The sequence below is a fragment of the Bolinopsis microptera genome, chromosome 9 (genome assembly GCF_026151205.1).
Source record: "Bolinopsis microptera isolate Bmic1 chromosome 9, MBARI_Bmic_1.0, whole genome shotgun sequence".
NCBI lineage: Eukaryota > Metazoa > Ctenophora > Tentaculata > Lobata > Bolinopsidae > Bolinopsis > Bolinopsis microptera.
The window spans coordinates 2,038,732-2,051,949 of record NC_087080.1 but is presented as its reverse complement, the minus strand read 5'-3'; the positions used below and the strand labels follow the sequence as shown (position 1 = coordinate 2,051,949).

Genomic DNA, 13,218 nt, shown 5'->3' with positions numbered 1-13,218 from the left:
GCCATCTTCTTTTCTGTCTCAGAGAAATTATCGCTTTATTGGAAAACGCGGCTGTAATTTTGGACGGTAGTTTGTATGCATTGTCAAATTTTCTAGAGTTTCAATTCAATTCAATTCGGTCAAGGTTCATGCGCAGCGCGCGGTCAATGCGCGCGTAGTCAATCGTCGTTCGAATTGAAGACGTTTCATCGGCATCTCTGATCTGCGTCACTTCCTGTTTCGTTTCGTTTTGACAAGCAACCTTGGTCCGTTTTGGGTATGATCGGCACAGGTAACCTGTGCTCGCCTTAGTTTATTGTATTCTATTCTTCATCAGTTTCGAATTTTGTTAAAGGTATCCACAATCCGTTCATTTCTTGACATAGTCAATAATTATGTTATGAATCAATCATTGATAATTACATCCGGAGATAACCCAACTCAATTTAATATAATAATGAGTCGTCATGCGCATGATATGATATGATATCGTCGATTAATATGGCCCTTTTATTTGTAATACGAGTGTAACCTGCGCTTGAACCCCAGCCCGTCGCCTTCAGCCTTATTAAAGCCTAACATGTCTGTCTAAGCTATTAATGGACATACAACAAAACTTTTTGTTGCCACCCCCGAATTGATTTCATATTATGAAAGAAGCAGTAAGTATAATGTACTCAAAAAAACTTATTGCTTCTTTCAGAATATCAGGTTAAATTGGGGGTGGCACCAAAAACGGTTTTACTTTTGGTGTATGTCCCCTTAACCATCACTGCATTTTAAACTTGTTGCCTGTATCTGAATTTCCCAACAATGTGTTAATCTTTGGTGTAGACCGTAGGGACAGTTAATATAAGGAAAGGGACACAAAATTCAGAGAAGATAGAATGGTCTAAATAAGCATCTAAATTGATTCAAGGAGAACATCGGCTGCAGTCAGATGTTATGATTATGAATAAATGCAAACTAACCCTCTTACTTACTTTATAGGGTTTACTTCATAAATTAAGTTACCTTACGAGACATATTTAAAAGGTACGAAATTCCGGTGACCTAGATGATTTGGGACCGAAAATATGGGTTTTTTATCGTTCCCCAAATTAAATCATGGTATTTGGGGATTTTTTCATTTCTTAATCTCTACTATAATTCAGAGAATTATTTCTGTCTGTACGTACACTGTACGACCGCCCACGTGCAAATCAGACGAGAAATAGGTAGTTGCATATTAATAACCTTGGTAACGAGGGTTATTGCACACACGTGCACGTGCGTCGTGCAATGATTATTTTAACGGCATTTTATCGGGTTCGTTGATATTACGTTGTGTTTAGTACGAGCAACATTTTAATTGGCTGTATCTTCGGTTGTGTGGGATATTTTTTGACGCGATTTAAACTTACTGACAAAAAATAATATTAGCTTCCGGCCCTGTGACCACGGGTTTTCTAGTATTTTATAAAGTAAAACCCAATATTTGAGAAAATCAATAAAATAAAATATGAAATTTGAAAAATTACATGTAAATTTCCTCTTGATCTTCTTGATCTTCTGGTTCAGGGACGTTTTTCTCTCCAGTGTAGTCCCAGGTGTAATACTAGTGTTCATTTGTTAGATGAATCATATTGATAGCTTACTATAATGTTTAATGATAGTAAATCGACAAAGTCATAATTAAAGAAAATATGTGAAAAATAATTTGGGGGAAAAATTATTGAGTTACGGTGACCTAAATTTTGGTAGTCCGAAAATATGGTGTTTTTCGGAAACCCACCGCATTTCGTACCTTTTAATTTAAATATGTCTCGTAAGGTGTTCAGTTTTCTTCTTGCTAGCTCCACACACCACTCAATCAATAACTTATTAAATTCACGACATATAACTTCTAGTCGCATTATTATTACAGTTAGCATTAGTTCGATGTGGGTGTATTGTAACTTCTCCTACTCGGTAGAATATGATAGTTTCTGATACCACCTTGTCTCTTGATACAGCTATTGGCATAGAGCCACGTTTCATATGTTCCTTCCTGCTTTTAGAGCATTTATTTTTACTGCTACAGCGAGGCACACGAAACTGGGTAATCTCACATGGTAGGTTATCTCTAACTTCTCTTGTCTCTGTTACTTAATTCTAGTAATTTATTCATTTATTTCAAGAATCGACCAATTCATCGGACAACCGTTTTGACCACTTTAACGGTGCTCAAACCAACATTTTGTCTAGCTGTATAACAGTAGATACTATTAATAACTTAGTTTGACAACCTTTCACGTCATATTACCACTTCTTGCTCTTATTTTTAAACAAGCTATTAAATTTAAATATTTTTGTAAGCTTATTATTATATATATAGAATTAGATACGCTGCTATTAAACTCCTTCGGTTATTTTAACAGCCGGATTTAAAAGAATTTAGTTTCGCAACTATTAAAACGGCTGCTGGATAACTAGGCCTAACCTAAAAAACAACCTACAACCGGAACTTAAACTCAGCCAGCAACCTTAACCTCAACTCCGGCCTTCACAGTTCACACTAACCTAGAGAACAGATTGTGAGCCACACAATTCTTCTGACCCCCCCCCCCCCCCCCCCCCCCCCCCGGATATTCGATCAATTTCTAAATTCTATCACTATCAGAGTGGAATTTGAATTAAAATATTGTCAAATTGTTATTATTCTAGAGGGTAAAAAAGAAAATTGTGATTATGTAATCAACGACCAAACCCCCCCCCCCCCCCCCCCCCCCCCCCCCCCGTAATCAACCGTAAGCATTTGGACCCCCCCCCCCCCCTCGGCTGACTACGTAATATGTGAACAACCCCTAATCATTTTACACCCGGCCCTATCAAAGTGTGGGAACCTGAATTATAGTTATTTCTAGTTATAATAGTTGTCGGTCAGTGATGAAAACGTTAGATTGTCGCAGATACTGCTGGAACTAAAAGAAATTATTACAGGTATTAGTTCCGATCTAACTTGATAGTAGTAATTTCAGCTGTGTGCTATGATAGAGTTTTTCAATTTTATCCTATAGATTGTTGATTATTATCGATATTAGTTCTTATAGTGGTGGTATTACCGTTTTACTTGGCTCTCAAAGTCAATCCAATCAATCGTAAACCTCCGGGGGCTAAGCTGAGAAGCTGAGGCAATTTCAATTGCAACTTAGTTTGGACATATACAATTATCAGTGAATATAATTCGTCACGGCTGGGCTCATATAAGCGTATGAACTTACTTGAGTTATATTTGAGTTTATTTTCAGGTTTTAATCTATATCTGTGTTCATCTATCATCTATCATCGGAGTATGGGTCCATCTTACTGGGCGGCGTTCAGCCTGTCATTCTGCCGAATCTCTATTCGGCCATTTATGATTATGAACATATTATTTATGATTAAGAACATAAATATAATAGCCTGGGGTCCCAAGGTAAGGGTCCATCCTCCGCATAAGCGATTCTGAGGAGTGGCAAACCAGAGGTGATAGGTTTACCACTCTGTGTGATTGGTAGCACGTACATGTCGTACAACTTTGTCAGATTTAAGGCTTAAAATCTCTTGAAATTGACGTGTCAGTTATTTTGAAATAACCCAATTTCAACCCGTTTTGACGTTCCATTTATTGATATTCCAGCGAAAATGAAATTTCCATTTTCTTCAAATATCGGTCCCGGAAATTTCACATTCAATCTCTGAAAACAGGACATGGATAATATGATTTTCCCTTTTGTGGTTCTAATTCTTGTAGGAGTTGAGCAACCAACACCCTCAAAGTTTTACTGTTAAACCACATCCAATTTATATAATCATTTAACTTGCCCGGGAAAGCAGATACTCAGGAACACGTGTTCAACTAAATATTGTGTCGTCATATTTAGTCTGGAGACTTACCACATGATGGGAAGATGCTGCAAAGTGCAAGCTTGGGCCTTACTGTTACTGGGTCAGACTAATCATAACACAGTTATTGGTAGTGGTAGTGGTAGTTCCGGTATCAGCTTTGATTCCGAGATAGCACATGAGAAAAAGGGCACAAGCTCGACAATTTCATCCTTATATGCGGTGCTTGTTTGCAGACTGATTAGGCCAGACGAGGTAAATACTAGATAGTTACATGGGACTCTGTAAGTGGTAGTGGTGAATCTCATTTTACCCACGTCCACTTCTAATGCTACTCTTAATGACTTTCAAGTTTTAACTGGTACTGGCCACTGGGTTATCAAATGTTGGAGTAGTTCGCTGTTTATTAGTCTCGTAATGAAATACTGATAGTTGGATAATACTGTTAATACTCTTAATGATACAAAAATTAAGCCCAATACCTTGATGGCGACTTGGGTCACTTTCACCGACCTCAAGCTCACTGATTGGTCAATCGTCAAACAAAATTTGTCTCTTCAAAAATCTTCCAAAATCTACTTTTACATTCTGACGATTTTTCGTTAATATCAAAGTTTTCTTTGGGAATAGAACTTTTAGTACCTCAGTCGTGTCTTGTGCCATCCTCAGTGACCCTGTAAGATGGTCATTCAAGAAAAATTCAGTCAGAAACAGTGAAATTTGGGTCGCAGAGAGCTGAAATTCGAATATGTCCTACTGGTAGTGGTAGGACATATTCAAAATTTTTCATTGCATCAAAGTTTTCTCCGGATATACTGCTTCCAGTACCTTGATGGCGACTTGTGTCACTCTCACAAACCTTACTGATTGGTCACTGGTAAAAATTTAATTCAAAACCACGAAATTTCGGTCAAGGAGAAGGCAGAAAAGCTCTTCTTCAAAAATCTTCCAAACTCTCTTCTTTCGAATTATTTATGAATATTATATAATGATGATCTTGAACTGTAAAGTTAATGAATGAGGCTTAATTCGCCATTATTTCTTCCCTCAGCTCTGTACGAGAAGTAGGAGTTGAGCAACCACCACCCTCGAAGTTTTACTGTTAAACCACATCCAATTTATATAACTGTATAACTTGCCCGGGAAAGCAGATACTCAGGAACACGTGTTCAACTAAATATTGTGTCGTCACATTTAGTCTAGAGACTTACCACATGGGAAGAGGCTGCAAGTTTGGGCCTTACATAGCTGATTACTGGGCCACACTAATCATGAATTGTATTTGTTATTATCTGTATCTGAGATTAAATCCATATTTTGTTGATTATAATGTTATGCATAATTTATTGTAAATCTACAAAGCTGCCATATAGCCTGACTGACAATTTTCTCGACTGACTGACAATGTTTCTTCTTTTTCCCCATTTAGAATACAAAGATTAGTACATTTTAGCTTATGATTAATATTATATTTTTACCTATAGTTTACCTAGATTGTATTTCAGTATTATGTAATGGGATTGGAGTGCTTTAATTTTATCTAGGCGTAGCCAGTCCATGCCCTGGCTCCATAATATGAAGGACTTGCAATCATAATTGAAAAGCTCGAATAAAACAGTTATTGGTAGTGGTAGTGGTTGTTCCGGTATCAGCTCTGATTCCGAGATAGCTCTTGATAAAAAGGGCATAAGCTCGAATATTCCATCCCTATATGCGGTGCTTGTTTGCAGACTGATTAGGCCAGACGAGGTAAATACTAGATAGTTACATGGGACTCTGTAAGTGGTAGTGGTGAATCTCATTTTAGTTTTTACCCGCGTCGACTTCTGATGCCACTCTTAATGGCTTTCAAGTTGTAACTGGTACTGGGGTCTATATTATATACGAATCTTATAATTATGTATTAGAATTGTACCTACGTACATCTTCATCATACAATTCATAATGGTGCCAATACTCGAATTTATTTAAATCATTATTTAAATGTTTACTCGCAATTTACTGGATACTTGCCGTGACAGGTCTGCAGGCTGCAGACAATCCTAGGTAGTTAGCTTGTGATATGGTCAATGGCTTTGGTGAAGTGGTTATAGTTAAGTAGTTGATAGCGAGAGAAATACTGGTGATAATAATTATCACCGATATAATATATCACTGATGTTTGAAAGTTAGGGTTACTTATGGAAGGTGTTGCGGTACTTAACATTTCAGCGTTCTTATCATAATATGATATTTATTATCAGGCATTAGTTTCAGATTCCTAACGCAATGAATTACATGGAATTAATCTCATATAATGGTCAGTAGCAGCTTCACTAGTTCTACATGCATTCTCCATATTTAAAAATGAGTGTACCAGATGAATAAATAGTAAGGGGAAAAGTGGCATTCCGTTGGATTCGAATGTTCACAAGGATTTCTCAACGGAATATGGTAGTTAGGACCCCTACGAACATAATTAGACTTGTTGCCAATTTTGTATCTCAACGGAAACACCACTTTTACCACTTTTTACCACCTTTGTACCACCTTTCTGGTTTGCCAAATATCTTTAGTTGTGAACATCATAGAAGGCTGCAAATTAACCTAGAATGTTTATCTTATCAAGGAGTAAAACTTTTGTATCAAAAATTTTTACATCGGACAATCAGCTAATTGGATAATTACCAATTAGTTAATCACCAAAAAAAGTGAAAATTTTTTATTGGCTTAAAATGATTTAAATCGTTTGAAACACGGAGAAATGTAGTTTTTAGAAAAAATTCAAAAATTTTTCACTTAAAATTTTTTTTCGAGACTTAAAAAAAAAGTTTGAAAATTTGAAAATATTTTTTTCCGCCAAAAGTGATCGAATTGCATGAAACGTGGATAAAAATGCTTTGCAGAAAAACTTCGAAGATTTTTAGATTGGGGAATACTAAAATCATCAATATTTGAAGTTGGAGTTCAGTAAATCTCGACATATTTTAGTAATTAGGAATAGCTTAGCGGAAAGGGCTGGACCTGAAAAAGGTTAACCACACAATATTAGAGTTTCATAACTAATTACAATACAGCTTTATCAAATTCCACATAAAGAAACAGCACAAAAGGACCATTTAAGATCGAACCGATTTTACCTGCTGTACTATCATTTTATTGATTTCAATGATCAAAACCTCTGTCAATCTTGCCAATCTATACCGGGTATCTGAATGTACCGGACCTCTTATTTACCTCTATAATTAGACCCAGTTGTGCAAGAAATGCGATTTCTCACAGGGGTTTCTTTAAACTGTGCACTTTTTGTCACTCTCGCAACTCGCAAGAGGCCTGGTATTATAGGGGGGGGGGGGGGGGGGGGGGGGGGGGGGGGGTATAGGAAGCGAGTGTAAATATACCTTCCATCATCCATTGTGGCTTTTTTGTATTGTGAATGCGCATGCCGCTTCGTTTGCTATGCCATATACCTCGAATAACCCCCATATGTCATTGCCAGGGTCGGGATAGAGCTGGAGATAGCATTGAAAAGTTGCTAGAAATAGCTAGATTTAGAGCAAACTGGTGGTAGCTGGGTGGTGCTAGCATGGATGTAGCAGAACGTAGCTACACGGGGTTTCATTGGAGTTGGTTATTTTAATGGCCAAAGAGTGCCGGAACTAAAGTTACTTAAGATTGCAGTTTAGGGGCAGTGTAAACCACGGTGTAGTCAGGGACACAGAGCTACAGTGCAGGAGTACTGCAAAGAACAGTGCAAGTGATACAGTCTGCAACAGTAAAACTCCGAAGAAGGAGATAAGATTGTGGCTGCAGAGGAGGAGAACAGCTGGAACCTGATTGTGTTTGTGTTGAAAGAAGAGGAGGAAGGAGAGTTTCCTGCTCTGGTAACTGTATTTTTGGAAGAGGTGGGGTGAGAACTTATTTTCAAGCGACAAGGGTGGGCTGGAAGCAACCAGATACAGCTATCCGACCTATTAAGATCACCGTCCTGAGCTTAACAGCATTTCATCAGAATCTTATGAAAACAGAGAGACTGACCCACCCTTTTTAGATCCAACGAAACCCTTTATATAAATCGACTTTTTCTGCATGAATTAATTCATGGTATCTTCTTATCAAGGCTACAGACCTTGCCGTACCGGATTTATTGACAAAGGAAAACTTTCCCTTTTTTTAGGATTAAAAAATTTTCCCCCTATTTTGGAATAACTTAATCTTTTAGGCTAAACCCCGTTTTTTTTTTTTTAGTTTGCCCCATTTTTCCCCCCCCCATCTTTAAAGTTTAGCTTCGTCGGCGTTTTATGTTTCAGACTGTATCATTCGTTCTTTTGCAGTATCCTGCATTTTCCGGGGTTCTCCCCTTTTTTTAATAATTTAAATTTTTTTGCCCAAATTTGGCCCTTTAAAAAATTTAAAAACCCCGAAACCCCGTGTAGCTACGTTCTGCTATCCATGTAGCACACCGCTACCACCCGTTTTTTAATTAGCTATTTCTGCAACTTTTAATGCTTCTCCCGCTCTATCCCCACCCGGAAAAAGGGGGTTAATTAAAGGGAAAAAAGGGGCCCATTCAATAAAAAACCCAAGGGATGGAAGGTTTTTTCCCCTTCTAAACCCCCCCCCCCCCCCCCCCCCCCCCCCCCCCCCCCCCCCCCCCCCCCCCCCCCCCCCCCCCCCCCCCCCCCCCCCCCCCCACCCAAACCCCCCCCCCAAAAAAAACCCCCCCCCCCCCCCCCAAACCCCCAAAAAAACCCCCCCCCAAAAAAACCCCCCCCCCCCCCCCCCCCCCCCCCCCCAAAAAAACCCCCCCCCCCCCCCCCCAAAAAACCCCCCCCCCCCCCCCCCCCCCCAAAAAAACCCCAAAACCAAACCCCCCCCCCAACCCCCCACACGCACCCCCCCCCCCAAACCTTTTTTTCCCCCCCCCCCCCCCCCCAAAAAAAAAAACCCCCCCCCCCCCCCCCTTTTAGTTCAAACCCGATTGGAAAAAAAGTGGCAAAGGGGGGTTTAAAAAAAGGGGAAAATGGTTTTCTGTTTTGGTACAAAATGGGAAAGTAATTATTTGGGGGTTTTAAAATTTTGTTTAAATTTGGAAATTAAACCAAAGGAATTAAATAAAATTTCCCCTTTTAAAAGGGTTTTTTGTTTTTTCCGTTCTTTAGGGGGAAAAAAAGGTTTAAAAAATCATTGGGGTATTTTTAGGCAATTTTTAAATTTTAATTATTTTGCAGTTTCTGACTAATTTCATTTGGGGTTAAAAAATTTTTCACTTCTTAAAATTTTTTAATTTTATAAAATTTGGGGGAAAAACATCCTTTGGGGGAAATTTTTCAAAATCAACGTTATCCGAAATTTTTAATCAAAAATTTTTTTTCTTTTTTGTTTTAAACCTCCCCTTTTTTTTCCCTCTTGGGTTTCCAAATTTTAAAAAATTTTTTACCGATTTGGTTCAAAGTCCCAAAAAAAAGGGGGGTTTTTTTATTTGACAAACTTTTTTTTAAAGTCTCGAAAAAAAATTTTTGATACAAAAGTTTTACTCCTTGATAAGATAAACATTCTAGGTTAATTTTCAGCCTTCTATGATGTTCACAACTAAAGATATTTGGCAAACCAGAAAAGTGGTACAAAGGTGGTAAAAAGTGGTAAAAGTGGTGTTTCTGTTGAGATACAAAATTGGCAACAAGTCTAATTATGTTCGTAGGGGTCCTAACTACCATATTCCGTTGAGAAATCCTTGTGAACATTCAAATCCAACGGAACCCTTAAATCGACCACTTTTCCCCTTACTAAAAGTTTTGCCTTGTAATTTGTAACACGATTCAAGAATCGTAGGAGCGAAAGAAACGGATGGTTATATAAAAAATCACTTGATGGGCTATTTTTAGGACATCATTTACAATATTAATTAATTGCATTTCGCTGACAGTTGCTGTTACATACATGTTACATGGCGAGATCTCCATCCAAAAGGATTAGTCTGCGTCGACTGCGTCATTACTTTGTATTATACAACTTCGGCGGGTAACATTTCTCCATCCCTTTCGGTCTGCAGCTAATCTTCTCATACAATCAATCGTGAGTCCATTCCGATCCAATCTCTGCTCAGCATCCTCAATAAATACATCATTTAAGCTCTTCCTAGGCCTGCCTCTTGATCTCTTCCCATGCTTGGGTTTCCATTCAAGTAAATAGTTGGGTAACCGATCTTCAGGCATTCTACTGACATGTCCAAACCAACGCAGCCGTTTTGTTGTTATTATGTCAGCAAGAGCAGTTATTGATGCCCTTCTTAAAACATCCTCATTACTTACTCGATGGAACCACCTCACTCTCAGGATTCTTCTTAAGCAGTATTGATGGAAAGACTCCAATCTTCTTGTCTGCACTTGAGTCGTGTTCCATATCTCACATCCATAGGTCAGAATGGTAAGAACAGCTGCGATGTAGATTCGCACTTTGTTGTTAATGCTTATGTTCTTATTCTTCCAAATGTTGTTGAGTTGGTTAAAAGCTCCAGTTGCTTTTCCAATCCTGACACTTATTTCTTTATCAATCTTGCCATCTGATGTAATTTTGGCACCCAAATAAGTGAATTGAGTGACCTGCTTTGCAGAGTTTCCATCGACAGTTATATCTATGGTCCTATTCTCTGGGAGTGGGTGCTGCGATGTATCTTTCCCAATGACCATGATCTCTGTTTTCTTTGCGTTCATCTTTAAACCCCCGAGCCCACAGTATTTCGCAATATTGTCCGTAGTTTCTTGCAGTCCTTCAACAGTGTCATCCATTCCTGCGATGTCATCAGCATAGTCCAGATCAATGACACATTTTTCCGGTTGTCTGGAACTTTGTCTGTACTGAAGAGTAAAACCACGGGATATATTTTTAAACTTCTCTGCAAGTTCTAATCCCCAGTTAAGTACAAGATTAAAAATGGGGGGCCCTTGCACATCACCTTGTCCAGTCCCCGAATCGACATCAAACCATCTTGTCAATTCTCCATTGACACGAACTGCACTTTCAGTTGCTCTAAAGAACGCTTTGAAAACATTGATATATTTTGTCGGAAGACCATAATGTTCAAAAGCTTTCCAAATAAAGTCACGATTGATTGAATCAAAAGCAGCTTTAAAATCAATAAAGTTTATGTACAAAGGGACGTTGAATTCTATACAATTGTGTATTATACAATGAAGTGAGTACAGCTGATCTATACAAGAACGGTTTCTCCTGAAACCACACTGATTCTCTCTGAGCAATTTTTCAAGCCCATTACTCAGTCTTTTTAACAACACAATTTGGAATAACTTTGATACAGTTGAGCGTAACGTTATACCTCTGTTATTGTTGCAATATGTGAGGTCCCCTTTCTTTGGGATGATGGTGATTATTCCTTTTCTCCAATCATTAGGAATATCCTCACCTTTCCACACAGTTTCAAAAAGATCCTTTAACCAAGGCAGAAGTCCAGAAGAACCGTACTTTAACTGCTCATTTGAAATTTCATCAATTCCAGCACTCTTGTAGTTCTTCAACTTCTTGATAGCTTCCTCAATTTCAAACAAGGACGGTGGTTCATCATCATTACTAAGGTATTCAAAAGAAAGTAACTTTTCATCCTGATCCAATATAGAGAAATCCACCGCATTTGCTGCTGGCGTCAAGAGTTCTTCAAAATATTCGGCCCAGCGATGTGACTGAGCTTCGGGATCTGATATAAGTGTCCCATTCTTATCCCGCACTGCCGCAGATCTGTTTACTCTCTTGTTTGTTAAGGATTTTATTTTCTGCCAAACATCTCTTTGTTGACCCTGCTTGGCAGCATCTTCTAATTCCTCAGCTACTCTAACAGCCCAAGCATTATCATCTCTTTTACAGTTCTGCCTAACAAGGCCGTTAATCCGCGAGTACTTAGCACGGTTCTCAGCAGTACTGGGTTTCTTTTTAATCTCCCCTCGTTCTTTTAGGAGATTTTTAGTATCCCTTGAGAGATGTTCTGTTCTCTTTTTCCGGCCCCTTTCACCCAGAACTTCAAATGAAACATCAGTTATTATATCTCTCAGTTTCTTCCACTGTTCTTCTAAAGGAGAGTTTCCATGCTCCTGATCGTTGTTATAGTACTCTTCAGCTATTCTGTTACTATATTCCTGGCTCTTAGATCTATCACGCAGGTGCTCTAAAGCAGGCTGTCTTACACGCTTCTTTCTTTTCTGAGGACACTTAAGTTTAATAGATACATATCCTCTTACCAGATAGTGAGTAGTATTTATATCTGCTCCTCTCATGCTCCTGACATCAAGCAAAGAATGGCTCCATCTCGTCGAAATACACATATGGTCAATTTGAGTGACGGTGTTACCATTTGGGGATCTCCATGTTGTCTTGTGGATATCTTTGTGTTCAAAGAGTGTGCCTCCGATCGTCAGCTGGTGCATAGTACAGAAATCTAGCACCCGTTTTCCGTTATCATTTGGTTCTGTGTGATATGAGTGTTTTCCTATAACACCAGGGTGAGCATCAGTATCCCTTCCAACACGAGCATTAAAATCTCCTAAAACTATCTTTATATCATGTGCAGGTAGTCCCGATTGAACATCATTCAATTCCTTGTAGAATGAGTCTTTTAAACTGATCTCTGCATCCTCAGTTGGAGCATACACAACTGTAACACTAATGTTGATGTGTTTGCTATGTAAACGGGCAGTCATAACCCGTCCTGATACAGGGGTGTATGATATGAGAGTATTCTTCATCTTTTTGGAAAGAACAACACCAACTCCTTCTCTCCGTACTCCATCGCTCCTGCCAGAATAAACCAAAACAGCCCCATTGTCCAAAGTCTGAGTTCCTGATCCAGCCATATGTGTTTCAGTTAGCCCAAGGAGCTCTAGTCCATAATCATCAAAACCTTTTCCTAATTGATACATCTTACTGGAATTACTGACAAGAGAAGTAACATTCCATGTACTGATACAGAGAGGATTCTTTACAATATTTACAGGATTAGACATACTTGACTGTCTGTTTACAAATGACAAATCTGATGAAGGAATTCTGTATTTACAGTGTTTACGTCGGCTCTTACGGGAGTTGCAAGCAGACATCAAGCTACTAGGGTCCTTTCGGCTTTGCCTAGTCGCCGTCATCACTCTACCTGCGCCTCCACGTATAATACTATTGAATGACACTGTAGACGTTTCTGTAGCGGTTTGATTTAAGGTGGATGGTTTGCCGGACCTTCGCACCCGATCCAGAGGCAGCACCGACATCAAGAAGTAAGCGCTCCGTCCAGACACCAGCAAGCTGGTGGTTAGGTTCGATACGTAAAGTTAAAGCATGCAGAGCTTCTGAAGCCCATAAGGAATCAAAATTAAACCGTAAGTGATCATGTCAGAGACAAGATCACCAAGCAAA

At 38.9% G+C, this 13,218-nt stretch overlaps 1 protein-coding gene across 1 annotated transcript; it reads right to left on the bottom strand.

Annotated features, from left to right (window-relative positions):
* Window positions 1-1,495: 1,495 nt before the first annotated feature.
* LOC134821061 (uncharacterized) lies at window positions 1,496-12,908 on the bottom strand. Its single transcript, XM_063831729.1, has 3 exons — window positions 11,141-12,908; window positions 10,407-10,699; window positions 1,496-1,576 (listed from the first exon to the last, which is right to left on the bottom strand). The coding sequence occupies exons 1-3, from the start codon at window positions 12,906-12,908 to the stop codon at window positions 1,496-1,498; spliced, it is 2,142 nt and encodes a 713-aa protein (XP_063687799.1).
* Window positions 12,909-13,218: the final 310 nt, after the last annotated feature.